Here is a 20,383-nt window from a genome sequence, read left to right on the forward strand (position 1 = left end):
TGCTTAATGCAAGCCTCCTGTCCCCCTAGCTAATGTTCCACTTCTTTTTAGAAGCATCGCGTTTACTTTTTCTGCATCAACCTATCCATTTATCTACATATTTATCAATCTATTATAGCTCTCTTGTCAACCTCATCTCCTGGCTATCCATCTCCAGCTACAAAGACATTCATAGTACTTATGAAAACAAATTTAATTATTATTTCATAAATATTTTCTTCATATTTATTTTTTATTTTCAATTTGCCTTAAAAGCCCTCCTGCATAAACTAAACCAAATTTGAAATTTCAATTCAATTAAGCCCCCTAATTGACATGGAAAATTCATTTGCAGAATTTTCGTATATTTTTCATTTTTCATATCGAAAAAGACGAAGAAATCCATTTCATTTATGTCGAATTGTGAGAGATTATTTGTGATTTGTTATGGTTGTTGTTATTTGTAGGACTTAAGACATAGGATACTAGTTTGCAAGCTTTTAATTTCCTTTCGAGATGTTCGAACAAGAGTAAATCTTCTTCTGTTTCTGCTTCGCAACTGGACATTTTACATGCCTGGATGAATGGAAGGATTAGTTCTGGTGATGTTGTTTTACTTTAGGCTTTTAAAATTCAAAATTAAAATGTAAATTGAAATGTGTGTGTTAAAATGTTCATTTTCAATTGAAAAATGTTATGTCTTCTTCCCCTTGTTCTACATGCTCGTATGTATGTGCTGGTTATCCCTGTGACAGATGATTGTTAGAATTCATTTTGAGCTCAAATGACAGATGAAATATCTCCAGAGGACACACAAAGCATGCCTAATAAATTCTCTGCTGTCAAAGATAACTCGAAAATTGAATTTAAGAATAGTATTTGAATTTTAAGTGGTTTATAAAAGTCCTAAGTTAAATTGATATATTTAAGGAGATTGAGGTGGGAAGAGAAATTAAATGCTTATTAGAAGTTTAGCAGAGATGAAAAACTCGAAAAGATATCGTTGAAAAATAGACATTGTAAGGAACTTTTATAGACCCTAAAGATTTTGTAAAGAAAAGCTCAAAAGAAATTTTCTGGAACATCTTCCATGAAAAACATATATTTCTTATATCCTGCATAGAGTAAATAATTCTCATATACTTGGTGGTGCTGGCTACATATATTGATTAGTTTGTTGTGCAATAGGGAAGCCTTGCTACTGCAGGGGGTTAGCAATTTCAATTCATTTGCTGAACTCCACCTAACATATTTTTTACCTAGGAACACCTAAACTGATCCTTATTCTATTGAGCGAGCGATAATTCATTTCCGCAGGAGTTCTTGGCTCCTTGTTCCACAGTAGTTTTAGTTTCGGGCTCGTTGTTCCACATGAGACATTACCTCATTGTTCCACTGGAGTTTCGGTGGGTTTTTACACAGTAGTCTTTGGCTCGTTGTTGCGCATTACTTTTCGGCTCCTAGTTCCACAGGGGTATCGGTTAGCTCTGCTCGTCATTTACAGAATTTCTAGATGCACGTGAAGTGCTGTGTCGCTGAGTTTACCAGTCGGAACGTTTTTGAGAATATATGTTGACTTTGAGGGGCCTTTGACTATCTGTGTTGCTCAAAAGTCCATCTAAGGAAAGTAGGTTATAATGAGACTGAGCTTTGACAAAGCTATTTCTCGAATAAGGTGTCTTCATCTATTGGTGCGAACAATAGAGTGTCCATAGAGTTCGTCCGGGGTTGTCCACAAGATTCTAACTGTGGTCCAATTATACGAAGATTGATGATGGACCCTCTGTTGCGACAAATTATCTAGCTTTGTAGCTGATATGACATACTCATTCTGTTAGAGGCACAATCTCGTTCTGAGATGGTATAGTTGGGCTCCAGAATTATGTCGAAAGTCGGTGCCTATGGCACCCGGGTTAATGTCGAAGTGGCAAGGCCGAAATCGGTAACAATGCTACAGAAAGTTATGCTGCCTAATAGCCGATGCACCAGAGGTATTTGGGCTATCTCAATGAGTGAGAAGATGAATTTCATCCCCCATCATGAGGAGCTCAAAGAGATGGAGTGCAGTGTAGTTAGTAATGTCCGGCGTATATTGAGGTCTCGGTAGACGTACGTTACGTGTGATATGTTGAGGTCTGTTTGTTGTCTGTGTAGCATACGGTGTCAGCATATGGCATGCTGCAGTGTCAGGGTATGGGTTTGGCAAGATACTGTCATGCGAGCGTATGGTCATTCAGGTGCGCCCTCTGGACTTGGAGGAGATATGTGCAAGTTTGTTATTTCTGGCCAAGAGAGGTCTTCTAATCGTACCTACAGATTGAGCGGCAGAAGGTGTGGAGAATATGAGTGCCATTGATCGTAAGCATGGGCTCGTAAACTCTAGATGGAACGAGAGCGAAAATGGGCGTATAACTTCCGGGTCAATCCCGGATGTTACATATGCCACGACTAACCGCGGTTTTTGATATGGTCTGCATATGGGATATTTGTCGACCGGACTAGACTCTCAATGCATTTTGCATAGAAAAAAAGTTTTGTCACAGAAGCGTGTAGGTGTGAGGCTCTAGTCGATGAGAGGCTGCATGTACTCTGTACGTGTCATTTGTATGAGGATCACAGAAACCTGGATTCCATCGGTATCTTCTATGTTGATGGCCAATGGAATGTTAGTCGTGCACTCTCCACTAGGTCTACTCGTGCTAGTCGTGGAAAATTTTCAGGTAGGACGTAGACCGGTCGCTGAGCGCTAGTTTAGGGTAGATTTAGGTAGGTCTTCTTATTTTATGTTGTTTTGTGGGACTATGTTTACCACGAGTGCTACCAGTCCCCTGGTCGCACGGGACCGATTCTGAAAATATTTCGGTTCCGACATCGGACCAGCGATATTTTTCTGCTACCGCAGGTGGTGGGGAACCCCAGGGAATCTTAACTCTATGCCTCATCATTACAGATCTTCATGATCTTCATCGTGGGAACTTTCAAACTAAATATGTTGCCGATGGCCAGCGAAAGAAGTGATTGGGCCTAGCTCCTCGCGGTGAGAAAACTCCGACCAAGTAAACGTAGCGATTAGACTGCTCCATCAGTGTGGCACATTGTGTTGAACTAATCCCATTCCCTGATCCTTCCTATCAAATCTTGGGTGACCAGTCCCGCGTTGTAGGGAACAAAAACTGGTAGTAGTTTCAACTACGAAATCTGGCCGGAGACTCTTCTGGTGCCATGGGTGTCAGGGTCCTACAGAAGCTCGCCTGTCTGTGGAGAAGCTTTAGGAGATCTTCTGTCTATAATATTTTTAAAGTCTTATTTTTTTAAAAGGATTTCAAAACTTTTTCGACTCTTTTGACTTAGCCTGACTATAAAGAGGGCCCTATTTTGGGTGCAATGCGAGAGCTTTGACCCATAGAGCAGCAGAGGTGTAAGATAGTCCTCAACCACTTACTAAGATAGAGTGAAGCCCATATTGCTAATTTTCGAATACGTACCTGCGGAATAGACTTTAAACTTGGGGAGGGCTACCACTATCTAAGAGAACTCTAGTTAATTCCAATACGGCGCTGGCCGACGTATCATATCGCGACCCCGGTACAAAAATGCATCATGGTTGGAGCCGTCAAGGCGAGAATCATGTAAAACCCCCATCGACTTAAGTACCTCTAGAGTCTCGGTTCATTGTCCATGGGAGTGTCGGTTCGTTCGCCCACAGGAGTTTCAGCTAAAAGTTTCACGAAGGGTTTAAGATACTCGTTCTACATGAGTGTCGGCTCATTTTTTACGGGAGTTTAGGTTCGAAATAACGAAGTTCCAATGAATCTTATGCGACCTGGATCTGTACCCGAATTTCCTCACTGTAATGGTCTCTACTCTTCTAAAACACTACTCATTACCTAACTTTGTATTCCAGCTCCCTCCATTTATATGACCCTCTGGCCCATTCTCCCCCCAAACAAACAGAGCTTAAATAATTGATTATTTCTTTTCCAATTGATTAGAATGCCCCGGTCCTTGGCTATGCTCGACCAACTGCCTAGCATTTGAAGTTTATTTCATCAACACCAGCTGTTGGCCGATTGCAGCGGACCCCAAAAGAGAGGAAGAGGTAAACAAAACATCCATGCGATGCTTCATCGAGATGTGTAGGTAACATTTAACCTCATTTAGTTAAATGTTCATTCGTTTAACCATAACAATTACACAGGCGAACGAACAGACACAAGGACGGACGATTGGCCAGCTAGCCAGCCAACCAGCTAGGCAGATGAATGGACGGACGTATTGATATGCAAATGATGTGCAAAAATTGCAACTGCAACCGGGGTTAGAGCTAGCAGTATGGAAATGCAAATGTTAGGTGGTAGGTAGGTAGAGCGAAGTTGGTTGTTTGTTTAGATGGCACACGGAGAGGGGCTAGGGGTTCAGCCAACATAAAGTTTCATGCCTCCGAGTGAGCATTGCACACAAAAAAGTTTTTCCTCTTTGGCTTGGCAAGTTATGTTGCCTAACATGCATTCGACTTACCTTCGGTGCATTCACAATGCGAATCCAAATATGTTAGGACCGGTGAGGTGGCATGGCGTGCACCGAGCAGTCTGGCGCGTATTAAACCTTCACGCTTTGGTGCACGTAAAATTTTAACCTTTGGATAGGCAGCAAAATAGTCTTCCAATTGTTTTTTCGTATGGGCTGTAACAAAGGGGGAAAGAAAAAACAAAAATAACAACAATTTATTAAAAAAAGCAAGAACTTAGAATGGCATAACCATAACCCTCCCTTGGAGGAGGAAAGAGGACACAGGTGCAGTTGAATGAAATGTTAGACATTTAGAAATAATACAAATAATCCCATCAAACTCTCTCGCACACACACACTCACACATAACATTCAAGTGTGGATGTGTGCGTGTGTGGGTTTGTGCTGGTCATACAACTGATTTTGCCATGCCAGACACGTGCAACAATCAATCACGTTTCCAGACAATACCAGGGCATAATAACACAACGTGGTTATACTTGAGTTTGCCCCAATGCATACCAAAGAGGCAGGCAGCCAACATTTCAACCAATGCAACCAATGTCCTCCTCCTCGCCCCCCATTCCCCATCCTGCAGGTAACCCATCCCCGCCCGTCATACTTACGCATATCAGAGTAGTCATCTACCAGTATTACATGGCCTATCAAATGTTCGGGTGAACGATCAAAAACGGAGTGTACGGTACGCAACAGCACGGACCACGCCTCGTTGTGGAAACAAATAATTACATCAGTGGCTGGCAGATCTTTTTGATAACGTCCCGGCTCTTTACACCTGTAAAACGACAAACAAAAAAAGGTTGGAAAAATAAATGAGAAGAGCAAAAAACACCAGAAACAAATCAGTCCACTAAATTATTACAACAACAGTAATAACAACAACAATAACATCAGCAAAAAACAAAAACATTAAAGCGAAGAAGCCGCAAAGCCATCAAGAAAATATTACAAGGCGGACAGTTTAGCAATAATTCTGTGAACAAATTGCATTTGTAACCCAGCAAACTTTGTGAGGGGGAGAAAATGAAGCTTTCGAGGTTGGTCGAAAAGACTACTGACGGAGAGAAGCTGGTCTCCGAGGCCACTAACGAAGAGAAGCAAGCCTTAGAGGCCGAGATTGGAAATTAGCTGACCTAACCTGAACTTTTGTGGACTAATCGACTTAAAAAGGCCACCTGTTGTAGAATTACTGCCTTCAGAGACCACAGCTGTAAGTATCTGGCCTTAGAGGTCACATTTAAGAGCAACTGTCTTCATAGGCAACCTGTTGTAGAACATCTGACCTTACAGGCCACCTGTTGTGGAGTAGCAGTTCTCAGAAGACACAGCTGAAAGTATCTGGGCTTAGAGGTCACATAGGCCACCGTTTGTGAGGTATTTGTCCTCAGAGGCCTACTGGTGCAGAATAGCTGCCCTCAGATGCCATAGCTGAAACTGGAATCTGGGATCAGAGGAGCAGCTTGTCTCAAAGGCCACCTGTTGTTTGTAGTAGTTGGCTTCCGAGGCCACCTGATGTGGAGTAGCTGTTCTCAGAAGACACCTGTTGTGGAGTAGCTGGTCTCAGAGGCCACCTGATGTGGAGTTGCTGGTCTCAGAAGCCACCTGTTGTGGAGTAGCGGGTCTCAGAGGCAACCTGTTTTGTAGTAGTTGGCTTCCGAGGCCACCTGATGTGGAGTAGCTAGTCTCAGGAGTCACCTGCTGTATAGTAGATGGCCTCACAGGCCACCTGTTGGGGAATAGCTGACCTGCACCACTTGTTGTGGAGTAGATGGCCTCAGAGGCCGCTACTGTCTAGTAGTTGGTCTCTGATGCCTCTAGCGTAGAGTAGCTGACCTCAGAGGCCTCTACTGTAGATTCGCTGACCTCAGAGGGCTCCACTGTAGAGTCGTTGACCACAGATGCCTCCAGCGTAGAGTAGCTGGCTTCTGAGGCCACTACTGTAGAGTCGTTGACCACAGATGCCTCCAGCGTAGAGTAGCTGGCCTCAGAGGCCACTACTGTAGAGTAGCTGGCCTCAGAGGCCACTACTGTAGAGTAGCTGGCCTCAGAGGCCACTACTGTAGAGTAGCTGGCCTCAGAGGCCACTACTGTAGAGTAGCTGGCCTCAGAGGCCACTACTGTAGAGTAGCTGGCCTCAGAGGCCACTACTGTAGAGTAGACGATCTCAAAGGCCACCTGTTGTAGAGTAGACGATCTCAGAGTCCACCTGTTGTAGGGTAGCTGGCCTCAGAGGCCACTACTGTAGAGTGGCCGGCCTCAGAGGCCACTACTGTAGAGTAACTGGCCTCTGAGGCCACCTGCTGTAGAGTAGCTGGCCTCTGAGGCCTCCAGCGTAGAGTAGCTGGCCTCTGAGGCCACTACTGTAAAGTCGCTGGTCTTTGGGACCACTAATATAGAGTCGCTGGCCTTTGAGGCCACTACTGTAGAGTTGCTGACCTCTGAGGCCACTGCTGTAGAGTAGCTGACCTCTGAGACCACTGCTGTAGAGTAGCTGACCTCTGAGGCCACTGCTGTAGAGTAGCTGGCCTCTGAGGCCATTACTGTAGAGTAGCTGGCCTCTGAGGCCATTACTGTAGAGTAGCTGGCCTCTGAGGCCACTACTGTAGAGTAGCTGGCCTCTGAGGCCACTACTGTAGAGTAGCTGACCACAGATGCCTCCAGCGTGGAGTAGCTGGCCTTACAGGCCACTACTGTAAAGTAGCTGACCACAGATGCCTCCAGCGTGGAGTAGCTGGCCTTAGAGGCCACTACTGTAGAGTAGCTGGCCTCTGAGGCCACTACTGTAGAGTAGCTGGCCTCTGAGGCCACTACTGTAGAGTAGCTGGCCACAGATGCCTCCAGCGTAGAGTAGCTATCATCAGAGGCCTCTACTGTGGAGTAGCTGGTCTTAAAAGCATCTGCTGTAGAATAGCTGGTCTCAGAGGCCACCTGCTGTAGAATAGCTGGCCTTAAAGGGCACTACCTCTCGAGGACTCTGGGGACTCTAGCGTAGAAAAGCTGTCCTCAGAGGCCTCCAGGGTAGAGTAGCTGGCCAGGTAGCAAATATCAGAAGCCACTGAAGTAGAGTATCGTGCCTCTCGAGGCCTCTATCATAAAGTAACTGGCCTCAGGGGACTCTTGCGTAGAGAAGCTGTTCTCAGAGACCGCCAGCCTAGAGTAGCTCGCCTCAGAGACCACTACTTTTTGTTTCGCCCAGTTTTCCCCTCAGCGATTTTCAATCAAAAAGTTTTGCTATGTTTCATTATCACTTGGCAGTTAGCCACAATCAAGTTGGCAAAACGATATCCTTTGGCCGAAAATGCGTCCCGCGTTCAGTGTAACACCTACCGAACGCCAAAACAAAAAAAAAAAAACAAGATTGTTTTCAATGCTGTTGTACAAACGATTATATACGCAATTTAATGTTTTTATGGGTTCCCATCAAAATGAACACTTTAAAAGTGTTACACAGGCATATGTCAAAAATGCGATCCTTTTTTTTTTTGGTGTATGCTACTCCTCAGCTTGTCCGCTGTTGGTACATAGTTTCTTGCTGGCCTCCATGTTACCTATCAAAAGCTACGATTATGGGACTAGCCATTTAAATAAATGACTTTTGACTCCTATTTTCGCACACTTTCATTAATAACTTTTGTGTTGTTGTGTTTTTTCGTTCTTAACTTGAGATGGTTTTTTTTCCTGCCATTTCGAAGTCAGAACATGCCTCGGAACGTGTTATTGAAGTTTCAAGAATTGGTTTTGCCCATTACTTACCATGCATCCCGTGGATCGGGTAGTGTCCTGTGCACTGAAATCATATCCGAGGCATATTGATTAAAGGCATTCTTTTGCCAGCCATCGTCAACGGCTTTTTTCATTTCTTCAGTCATGTTGGCGGGCAGTGTTACCGGCTTACCCATCTCGCCGGGCGAATCTTTGGGTGGTGATGGTGGGGCGAGTACATTTTTGCCTGGAAATGGAGAGATTGAGAGAAATAATTGAGAAATGGTAAAAAAGGAAGATTTCTTTGTTTGTTTTAAGGAAATTGGAAATTCAAATATGAAAACCAAAATAAATTAAAAAAAATTGACAGGTTTTCCAAGGTGTCGTATTGGAGTCATTTCTTGTTAAAAACACACGAAACAAATAGGAACTAGTGAGGTTTTGGCTGCCAAGAAAATTCGTATTTGGATCAAGGCTTCGGAGTCTAGCTATTGCAGTGGGATTCAAGGCTTGGAGACTGTCTCTCAAGTCGAAGAATGAATACCGTGATGAGTTTAATTTTTAAGGTGAGGAGAGGTAAGGAGAGTCAATATCGTGATGAGTTTAAGTTTTAAGCTTACGGTATGTCTCGAATCCTCTTAGAAGATCCTACTCCGACTTTGACCCAGCTCTGCTAAAACTATCAATCGGACTTCCTTCATTAACTCCTCAAATACTTCTCATATTCCCACTTTAGAATACTTCAAATGTGGCCACCAACCACCACTGTTTCCTCATCCAACCACACTGCCTCTGATGTCTGCCTGCACATGCAAATGACAGTTTGGGGCGTTTCGTATTGTTCCATGCAGATATGATATTGTAAAAGGAGCTTGAAAACAAAGTTCTCTGCTTAACATAACAAAGGAGTTGTAAAGTTGTGTGGAGCTGCTGCAGTTGTTAAGATACAATTTTCAATTTGTTTCATATCACTTCTGCAGTCAGACAGACAGACAGGCAGGCAGACCTGCATGACAGTCGTTTGTTAGCCTACTTAAAAATTGGAAAAACAAAAATGGTAACAATAGTCAAGAGAAAAGTGGTAGCCCTACAAGTAACTGCCATGGCAATAGAATTGCAATGCTGATGTAGAAAAATCCTTTTATGGCAATACCATTGTCCCGCAAAGAATGAAGGATTAATTTTTGAATTTCAAACAAAACAATGGAAAGGATTTGCCAGGGAATACTTCATGACAGGAGTTAAATAAGAGTGGCTGAGGGTTATCTCGTGCAAAGTTGTCATATTGCACAAAGTTTGCAGTTTGGCCGCAAATGGCGCCCAATTACAAAGAGCGGCTGAGGGAATTTGAAAGCGCTCAAAATTAAAGACTTGATCACCGACACATATTTATCCTTGGCCTGATGGTTGTAGTATTCTGAAACCCGATTAAGTGGGTCAAATCTAACCGAGACAGCTTCTATCCTAATAAAACTTGTAAAATTTGGTTGGTGGTGTAGGTTCAGTTTCTACGGGTCTGGCTCTGAACTCCGGAACTCATGAGGATTCTTGATTAACCCTCGCATGACCATCCTGCATATATAGACAACCGTGAGAATACCTTGGCCTGACGGTTGTTGTATCCTGGAACCCGAGTAAGTGGAGTGAAATCTAACCGGAACAGCTCACATCCTTTTCAAATATGGGAAGTCTAATAGAACGCTGTCAGATTCCTCACCATTAGGTTGGGTCCAGTTTTCTACGGGCCTGGCTCTGAGCGTCGAAGCTCATAAGGATTCTTGATCAGCCCTCGCATGGCCGCCCTGAGTGCTTAGACAACCATGAGACCATAAACGTTACTAAACAGCGATCTTTCATAATGGGATAACCTCATGCCAGCAGCTGCGTGAAAACAGAGAAGCGCCAAGCGGAATCGTGAGAGAAATCCCAGAAAATAGATTCCCAAAATATGAGAATAAGGAAATGCAAATCGAGTTCGATGAAATAACCCTCAGAAGCAATTAAAAATGCACCGCAAACTTATCCCCGGATAAAAATAGAAAGTTGCGAGCTTTGGGGCCCAACATGGCGAAATCTATAGAAGAAAGTGCACCGCAACAGTCGACAGTGACGAAATGGCGAAACAATACCAAGGATAAAACTGATCGTAGAAGAAGCGTACTTAGAACAAAGGTGGGGTGTGCCTTACAATTTAAGTCGGAAATTGCAGTCATACCGATATGCTCAGAAAAATGAAAACATCTATAAAATCAGAAGAAATTGGAGTTGGCATAAAGAAAATCCAGAAATCGCAGGTAGGAAAAGTTTACATCGAGCTGAGCAAGGATAACCCTGATAGTATAAAAAACGTACAACATGCAATTCAAGCCGGAAATTGCAGTTTTGCAGATATTCTCAGAAAAAAATAAAACCTCTATAAAGCCAGAAGAAATTGGAGTTGGCATAAAGAAAATCGGGAAAACGATCGGCGGAATCGTGCACATCGAGCTGGGAAAAGGGGGGTGGTCATGCTAAGAAACTTGAATACGCAATCAAGGAATTGGGCTGGGAAAAGATATCACTGTCAAAGGTCAGAAGGAAAATTTCCTCCTGGAGATCTGGGATTTAAAAGAAACAAAGGGGACAATGAAATTGTTGCAAGCTGTATCGGAAACAACGTGAAGCTAATTTCGAGGGAATTAAAATCCGAGTCTCTAGTGTAGCCAGCGTTTCTAGTAAAGGTTTGTTAAGGGGTCAGCGTTCTTCTTAGAGATTTTGATGGGTCCACGTGTCAATTAATAAATCGCTGTAGGGCCAGCGTATCTAGCAGAAAATGCCTGATAAGGGGTCAGCTTCAGAAGTCAGATTTTCAGATGTCTACTCGCCAGCCTGACCGCGATAGACTCGATGATGAATCTACGTCCTAGTACAAATTTGCCTAGGGGTCGGCGTTTTTACAATAGAGTCGCTAATGGGTCAGAGTGTCTGATACAATCCCGCTAAAGGATCTAGTATAGACTAACTGTGGGTCATCGTTTCTACTAAAAGTTCGCTGAGATGTCAGGGTTTCTAGCATGGACTCTTTGAGAGGTCAGCGCTTCTGGTATGGGCTCGTTGAAGGGTCCGCGCATCCAGCATAGGATCACAGATCGATTAGTGTTCCTACTACTGACCGCGGGTTGAATTCCCATCTTTAGTACAAACCCGCTGAGGGGTCTGGGAACCTAGAATAGACTCACTTATACATCAGCGTGTCTGATACAAACTCGCTGATTGATCTAATGCAAACTCGCTGAAGGATCAGCGTGTCTAGTATAGACTCTCCGTGGGTCATCCTTTCTAGTATAGTTTCTCTAAGGGGTCTAGATTTTCCAGTACAGACTCGTTGAGGGATCAGATATTTTATAAGGACTGCCTTAATAGTTAGCGTTTCTAGTTTGGACTTTCTGAGGGATCAACGTTTCCAGTATAAACTCGCAGAGGGGTCAGCGTTTCTGGTATAGGTTCGCTAAGGTGTTAGCGTTTCTAGTATAGACTCGCTGAGTGATCAGCATTTCCGGCATATGTTCTCTGAGGGGTCAGTTTTTCTAGTACAGACTCGATGAGGGATCAGATATTTTATAAGAACTACCTTAAGGGTCAGCGTTTCTAGTTTGGGCTATCTAAGGGATCAACGTTCCCAGTACAAACTCGCAGAGGGATCAGCATTTCTTGTATAGGTTCGCTCAGGTGTCACCGTTTCTAGTATAGGCTCGCTGAGTGATCAGCGTTTCTCTGAGGGGTCAGTTTTCTCAGTACAGACTCGATAAGGGATCAGATATTCTATAAAAACCCGCTGAAGGGTGAGCGTTTCCTGTGTCGCCCCTCTGATGGGTCAGCGTTTCTGGTATAGACTTGCTGATAATTCAGCGTTTTTAGTGTAAACTCGCTGAGGGGTCAGCTTTTCTAGTATAGACTCTTTGACGAATCGGTGTCAGTGCCCGCAGGGTCAGCGTTTCTATCATGGACACTTTGATGGATCAGTGTTTCTGGTATAGACTCGCTGAAACGTCAGATTTAATATATAGACTCGCTGAGGTCTCAGTGCTTCTAGTATGGACTCTCTGAAGGGTTAGGGTTTCTGGTATAGGCTGCTGATGTGTCAGCGGTGCCAGTACCAGATTTTCTATAGACTCGCTGAGGGCTCGGCGTATCTGGAATATGCTCGCTGAGAAGTCAGCGTTCTTAGCATGAACTCTTTGAGGGTTCGTCGTTTCTGGTATAAACTTGTTGAGGCATCAGCGTTTCCAGCGTGGCTCTCTAAACGGCCAGCGTTTCCAATATAGATTAGGCATGTCTAGTACAGATCATGGGTCAGCCCGTTTAGCTTAGCAATCGATCTAGCTAAGGTTAGCTTATCGGTGTACATGCCCTGCTTAAAATCGCTAAGCGGTAATCGTGCCTAGTGTCGAAAGCCACTTTCCTTGGTCTATCCTACCTACCCCATGTCCCATCCATTATAAAACTATCGCGTTGTTTCCCACGTTACCACTTATGCAAATTAACTCCCCCAGTGCATTGCATTCGGTTGACATGACTTCACGTCTTTCATAAAGTCTCACTTGAAGCAATTTTCATTCATAAATATCAAACAGAAACAAACAAAAATCGCGTGGAAACTGTCCTCGGATAAGTACGCATATTTCCGATTTCCATAGAGTAGTTGCAAAGGCGAAGTGGAAGCTATGGCCAATGCTAAGTGAAGTTTCCCCTCTTACATTTCGAGTATGGTAACGTTTTAGGCCAAAAATGTCGGTACGCAACGAAATGGAAAGGCGGGTGGGTAAATGTGATTTTCGGTTTCATTTCAAATTTTGCATGATTTATGCCCTGTCCAATACCCTTTTACAACGTCCTGCCCGCCATTCATATGCAATGAGAAATCTGCAAATTATGTTTTTTTTTTTTTTTTTGGTGTTTGTGCTTCCATCATGACTGGTATGGTGGATATAAGAATAAGCCTTTGAAGCTTTGAGTACTCCCTGGGTTTTTGTTCTCTGTGTGTGTGTTTCTCTGGTTTGGAGAAAGTTGATTTGTTCGAAAGTATGCCACCATCGTGATGGACTATTTATTTGGTAATACGAGCTTGTTTTTTCTGGCTTTTGGTGGAAAGGGCTCTTGTTGCACCACAAGAGTCCTTGTGCCTTTATTAGGATGCATATACTTTTGTGTTATGTATTTTTCGTTTTTGCCTGTTGTGGCTCCACAGTTTTGGTTGAGGGCGTGTGTGCGTGTGTGTGCCCGTCTGCGGTTCTCAGTGTTGATAACCAAGTCTATAGACCTTCATTCATGAGAGAATGAGAATTTATGGGGGTCAAATGTATTAAAAGCGATATTTGCATGAATGATATGTGTGGTGGTTGGTTGTAGAGAAAGTTTGAGGGGTGCTTGGAGATCATAAGGGTTTACAAAATTTTGGATTTAATAAGAGTATAAATTTCGGTGAAGTGGAGTGTTGTGAATTTTTGGGGCACCGTATTTTGTTGGGAAGATATCTTCTATAATGTCGAAAGGACCTGTGCTGTAAGGGCCGGGAGCACTACTCAGTTGATCTGCATAGCCCAAGGAGTTAGCATAGATGTGCTGAAAGAGCCAGGTCGTTTGTATCGGTAATGTAATCCAGCTGAAGAGATCAAAATCTCTGTATGAATTGTTTAGTGCGATATGCCAAGGGGTTCAGAGTGCCATTGCAAAGATCTAGAGGGCTCCCGGAATTTTTTATGGCATGCTCAAAGGGTTCGGACACTGGATTAATGGTATAGACTTGCTTGTCTGGTGTAGACTAGCCGATGGATCAGCGTGCCAAGTATAGTTAAGGTGATGGATCAGTAATTCGTGATATAGAGTCGGTGATGGGTCAGCGTGACTACCTTAGACTCACATAACGGTCAGCGCGTCTGATATAGGCTCGCTGGTGGATCAGCTTGACTACTATATCCTCACTTAAGGGTCAGCGTGTCTGATATAGACTGATGGGTCAGCGTGTCTACAATAGATTCTGGTGGTGGGTCAGCGTGTCTGATATAGACTTGCTACTGGATCAGTGTCTCTGATATAGACTAGCTGATGGATCAACGTACCTACCATAGGCTCGCTGTTGAATCAGTCTGTCTAGTATAGACTCGCTGATGGGTCATCGTGACTACCATTGACTCGCTGATGGCTCAGCTTGTCCACTAAAGGCGCGCTGGTGGATTAGCGTGAAGATACTGCTAGGCGTGTATAGGCTCGCTAATGGGTCAGCGTGTCTACCATAGCCTCGCTGGTGGGTCAGCTGGACTACCATAGCCTTGCTGGAGGCTCGGCGTGTCCACCATAGGCTCGCTGGTGGATCAGCGTGTCAAGTATGGTCTGGATGGCTCTGCGTGTTTACCAGCATGTCTACCAAAGACTCGCTGGAATGTCAGCGTAACTACCATGACTTGCTGATTTATCAGATTGTTTACATTGGGCTCGCTGGTGAATCAGGTTGTCTAGAATAGACTCCCTGATGGGTCAGCGTGTCTGACATAGACTCTCTAATGGGTCGGGGTGTCTGATATAGATTCGCTGCTAGATCAGCGTCTCTGACATAGACTAGCTGATGGATCAACGTATCTACCATGGGCCCGCTGGTGAATCAGTCTGTCTAGTATAGACTCGCTGATGGGTCAGCGTGACTACCATTGACTCGCTGATGGCTCAGCGTGTCCACTAAAGGCGCGCTGGTGGATTAGCGTGAAGATACTGCTAGGCGTGTATAGGCTCGCTAATGGGTCAGCGTGTCTACCATAGCCTCGCTGGTGGGTCAGCTGGACTACCATAGCCTTGCTGGAGGCTCGGCGTGTCCACCATAGGCTCGCTGGTGGATCAGCGTGTAAAGTATGGTCTTGATGGCTCTGTGTCTACTATCAACTCGATGACGAGTCAGCGTGTCTACCATAGACTCGCTGGTGGGTCATCTGGATTACCATAGCCTCGCTGGAGGCTCGGCGTGTCCACCATATACTCGCTGGTGGCTCGGGGTGTCTAGTATAGACTCGCTGATGGGTTAGCGTGTCTACCTTAGGTTTACTGGTGGGTCAGCGTGACTACGATAGACTCGCTAGTGTTTGAATGTATCACTGATGGGTCAGAGAGACTACCGTAGACTCGCTGAGCAATCAGCGACTAGCTGATAGGTCAAATAGGTCAATAGGTCAATAGGTCAGCGTAACTACCATAGATTCTCTGATGGGTCAGCGCGTCCAGTATAACCTCGTTGGTCGGCCAGAGTGTTTACTACTGACTTGCGTGTCTACTATGTATAGGCTGTCAGAGGGATTAGCGTGTCTAGTATAGACTCTGTGATGGGTTACCGAGTCTCTTATGGATTCTGTGGTGGGTTAGCGAGTCTCTTATGGACTCTCTGATGATTAGAGTGTCTAACAAAGACTCATTGATGGTATGTAGATACGGGACGCGCAGACCAATCAACGAGTTACTGCCAGAACCGCTGACCGATCAATGGGTCTATGGTAGACACACTGAGCCATCAAGCTGAAGACAGTTAGCCGTTACACGCGAGCTGACTGTAGATAGTCTTTTTTAAAAATCAAGGTCGTCCAAAGAACATGAATTCCTAAGTGATGTTGGGACGATTTCTTCGGCATAGGCTTTAACTTTCCTTCATGCTTTTTAATACAAGGCATTTTGAGTTTTACCTCTTTTCCACACAAGGTAAATTTCAGAGGAAAAAGCGTCTACTTCCTAAATGAGAACCGGAATTAAGTCCTTTATATCCTGAAAAAAAAATTGAAATCCGCAATCACCTTTTAAGGATTCAATTTAAATACTGCCACAAAAATGATTTTTTTTTAAAGAAGCTTATAATATTTTCATTTCCTTTAAGGTCCTCCTCTTCGCACCACATTTAAACCTCATTTATCATTACATTTCCTTTTCCTCCCGTTGCAGTAGTGGCCATTGTGTTGGCAGCATAAAATGTTGAGGAAATAATCACTTTTTCCTTTTGCGTTTCGTTCGTTTTTTTTTTTCATTCGTTTATTTTTTCAAAACTTGGTCATTTAGATTGCTAATTGAAGATGAACACACACGCTCGCTCTCACTCAACCTGCCGGGAGTGCTTAACCTCTGAATCACCTTTTTTTTGTTGCTGGACATAACGAGTATGAACATTCTCGTGACCATTTTCCATTTCAATAACACATTTCCTTTTGACATTCTACTGCGATGGCATAACACCCAAACCCAAGACGTTTTTTTTGTTCCGTACTTCAAAGAGACCAAGTAAAAGAAGAAGAAAAAAAAAAACGCAAACACAAAAGATTGCCACAACCAAAGTGGCAATAAAAAAGAAGGAAAAAAAAAAACGAACGCAAAGCAAGACGAAGACAAAAAAACCCACCCAGGGTGGCGTTAAAATTGCGTGCGTTAAATATGCTATTTTTTGACGCCGCCGCCGCCAACGTCTTTTCCAACCTGGGACCTTAATGGTCTTGTCCGGCATGTACCATAGTCATGTTCATGTGGCACTCTCATTACAACCAGCCCCACATATGTAGAAAACGTCGAAGAAGGCAAAACAAACTGAACATTGCCTTGGTGAAACCAGAGCGACTCCAACCAACTAGGCATGACAGCAACTTCCACCTGAACGATGATTGATTTGAGTGGAGTGAGCGGAGTACCAAAAATGCTAGTCGTCATAGGAAACAGTGGCTAGACCAATGGCAATGTTTATGACAGTCAGTCACCAAAACATTAATGTAGGTAAGAAAACATAAACACCAGAGGACAATGCCGGCAGCGGCAATGCAAGCATCCACGACATGACCAAAAGACCATTACAGGCAAGCAAGAACATGAGTAACCATGTTATATGGGGGAACGGCAGCAGCCAAAGGATAGAAGGATGCGTATGGTGAAGGCAGAACAATGATGGGAATGATATAAAACAAAACGGTCTTCGGAGTTAACCAATTCGAAGTACGGATACTCTACAGAAGGCAAAAAGCGTTTCGAAAAAAGACCTTCCGACAGGACGGCGTCGCGATTATTCAAAAAGGAAGTGCTACTAAGTTCTCCTGACACCAAAAGCTCCAAGTTTAGGGAGGCAAGAAATAAAAAGATATGTCAGTGAGCCTGAAATTAATGTAGTCGATATGTCGATCGGGATCTATTAAAACTCACTAATAAATAGTTGCAGCGTTTCAGAATAACCTGAATTCTTTAGGGAGGATAGAAGACATTCCAGAGAAGGTTTGTGGATAGAGGACATTTAAAAGGCATTTATGAATGGGATACTATTCAGAAGGAAGAAGATAGCTGTTCGAAGGACAGAAGACCGTCGAGAGGTGGTCTGTGGATAGAAGACATTTTAAAAGATTTTTATAAATAGAGGATGTTTTGCTATCGGATGCGTTCACAGGTTGCAGACAGTGGAAAGCCGAGTTGATGTACTGTGTAGTTGCGAATTAAATAATGGTCGGACAGTCAGGACGAGTCTGGAGAAAGAGTCTTGTCTTAAATGCCCGAGTGCCAATGATCCTTAAACTGACGAGGAGATGTTTAGCGCACCTGGTCTCTATAAAAAAGGGAACCTCCAAGGCTGGGGTGTTATGAGACCACATGAGCAGCCGTGTTACAGGTTTCATGTCAAGGTACCGACTGTATTCTAACCGAGCTTTGATGATACCTGGCCGTCAAGTTTAGTTACCATGTTCCTGCCGTAGTACGGAGGCTATATCGACCTCAGTCTTTTCAAAAAACAACAGACAGACTCGCCAATGGGTCAGCATGTCCACCATAGGCTCGTTGGTGGATCAACGTGTCTACCATAGGCTAGAGGATGGATCAGCGTGACTATCATTGAATCGCTGATAGTTCAGCGTGTCTACCATGGGATCGATGGTGGATCAGCGTGTCTAGTATAGACTCGCCGATGTGTCAGCGTGTATAGGCTCGCCATGGCTATACCATGGTCGACTTCAGTCAAACATTAACTCATGGAAGATCAATACATAAGACTGATGGTGCTGTGGACGCCTTGGCACACTCAGTCAATCCAGATACAAAAGCGAAGATTAAACTCCAACAGCAATTCAGGATCGTCAGCTACCATTAGCAGAACAATACGGACGGCAAGCTTCGGAGGCGACAATGCTTTGGTGCTGAACTTAATTGGAAGAGTAAATGGCTACTACTGTAGTGTAAGCCCAGATCTCTAATCAAGGTTTGACTCCTATTAAATTTAACTTAGAAGAGCTTCAGTTAATTAGCCCCAGCAGCCTAACATTTAGTTCGTAGGTAAATACCTACAATCCCTGCTCTCAACATAGGAGGCAATTGAGGATGACGGAAGACAGAGCAGCATCTCCATTTGAAAAATGTCGAGGCTCCAATATATGACATGCTCTCACGGCTGAGAGGTCTGAGCAAGATCTCCACTGATAAAATGAATGGACACTAAGTTCTCCGACATCATAAGAGGCAGGAGGCAAGGGCTACAAATGCATGCCGGCGAGTGGTAAATTACTGTAGTCGATATGTATATGGGGATCTATCAAAACCCACTGATAAGAAGTTTCGATTTATCTGAACGAACCTGAAGTTCGAAAGGACAGTTGTGAAACAAGTCGAGGCTCTAAAATACGGCAAGTCCACGTTCTCAAGACAGGAGCCAATTGATGTAGAAAGACGACAGATTGGAATCTTAAAAGTTTATTTGAAGTGCCACTGAGGCCGGTCATAAGTCGATATGTCAATGGGAATCCATCGAAACTCACTAATAAGGAGTTATAACATACTTGAACGAACCTGTAGTTCTTAGGGAAGTTTGAGAGAACATATCCTAGTAGTGTTGGGGGAACTTCCGAAAGCAAGATCCCTACCTCTGTGATGAAACCAGTGAGACTCTAAAATACGACAAGCCAATGGTCTTAAAGCAGGCAATTGAGATTGAAGAAGGTAGGACGCGTATCTATTAATAAAATGGAACTGCCACTGATTTCTTCTGCCAAATCCAGGGAGACAAGATAAGGAGCTGAAACTTATTAGAACGAGCCTGAAGTTCGAGAGGGCATAGTCTAACTTTCTCTCAACCGAATCCCCACCTAAAGAACAGCGATGAAACAATTGGAGGTACGACGACTGCGGGAGCCCTTGCTCTTCTGAAAACGTGGAGACTGGACCAAAGCAACCTTTTAAGAAGGCTTCTGAGGCGCTAAAACCGGAGGTACCATCTTCCAAAGAAAGGGAATGCAAGGCTATATTTTAGTTTTTGGAACCACTACAAGGCTGTGGGAAGGGAGAAAAACTAGATGACTTTCTACAAACGCTCGAAACCGATTCATTCTGCCAGTCGTCTAACACAAAAAAAAAATTCTGCCGATTCTCTAAACATAAAAGAGATTCTGGAGGGTTTTCCAAACAGAGATGGCCTTTTGTAGGTCTTCTGATCTTAGAAGATTTTCTGCAGGTCTTGTTGACGCAGAAAACGTCTAAACGATCTCCTTCTATATTCTGAATATCTACTGGATGTCTTCGAAATGGAGAAGAGATTCTAATGGTCTTCGAAATGAAGAAGACTTTCTGGAATTCTTCAAAACGAGGAAAACTTTCTGGAGATCTTCGAAATGAATGCGGCCATCTGCTGTCCTTCTTAAGGTAGAGAACTGCAGAAGGATTTTCCAATTTTGGAAGACACTTTAGAGGTCTTTGAAACGCAGAGGTTCTCCTGAAAGTCCTCGAAGCCTAGAATATCTTTGCAATGTCTTCTATACCCAGTAGACCATTTAGAGGATTTCCTTAACATTGAGACGTATTCCTATCGTCTCAATCTGTCGATTCTCCAAACATAGAAGACATTCTGGAGGTTTTTCCAGAGATCACCTTTTGTAGGTCTTCTGATCCTAGAAGATTTTCTGCAGGTCTTGTTGACGTACAAAAATGTCTAAATGACCTCCTTCTATATCCTGAATATCTAATTTTTCTAAAGGTCTTCGAAATGTAGAAGACTTTCTTCAAAACGGGGAAGACTTTCAGGAGGCCTTCGAAATGAATACTACCATCTGCTGTCCTACTTAAGGTAGAGACCTGCAGAAAGATTTTCTAATTTTGGAAGACACTTTAGAGGTCTTTGAAACGCAGAGGTTCTCCTGAAAGTCCTCTAAGC

The 20,383-nt window shown here is 43.8% G+C and overlaps 1 protein-coding gene across 2 annotated transcripts in view; it reads right to left on the reverse strand.

Annotated features, from left to right (window-relative positions):
* Positions 1-20,383, reverse strand: part of LOC101892488 (putative polypeptide N-acetylgalactosaminyltransferase 9) — a 290,344-nt gene that overhangs the window by 116,676 nt on the left and 153,285 nt on the right. For both annotated transcript variants that reach the window (XM_059126100.1, XM_059126099.1), the window contains exons 4-6: positions 8,263-8,458; positions 5,115-5,284; positions 4,498-4,662 (exon numbers count right to left, since the gene is read on the reverse strand). In XM_059126100.1, the coding sequence (XP_058982083.1) occupies positions 4,498-4,662; positions 5,115-5,284; positions 8,263-8,458 (531 nt within the window). The remainder of the gene's footprint in view (positions 1-4,497; positions 4,663-5,114; positions 5,285-8,262; positions 8,459-20,383) is intronic.

Source organism: Musca domestica, unplaced genomic scaffold (assembly GCF_030504385.1).
Source record: "Musca domestica strain aabys unplaced genomic scaffold, Musca_domestica.polishedcontigs.V.1.1 37, whole genome shotgun sequence".
NCBI lineage: Eukaryota > Metazoa > Arthropoda > Insecta > Diptera > Muscidae > Musca > Musca domestica.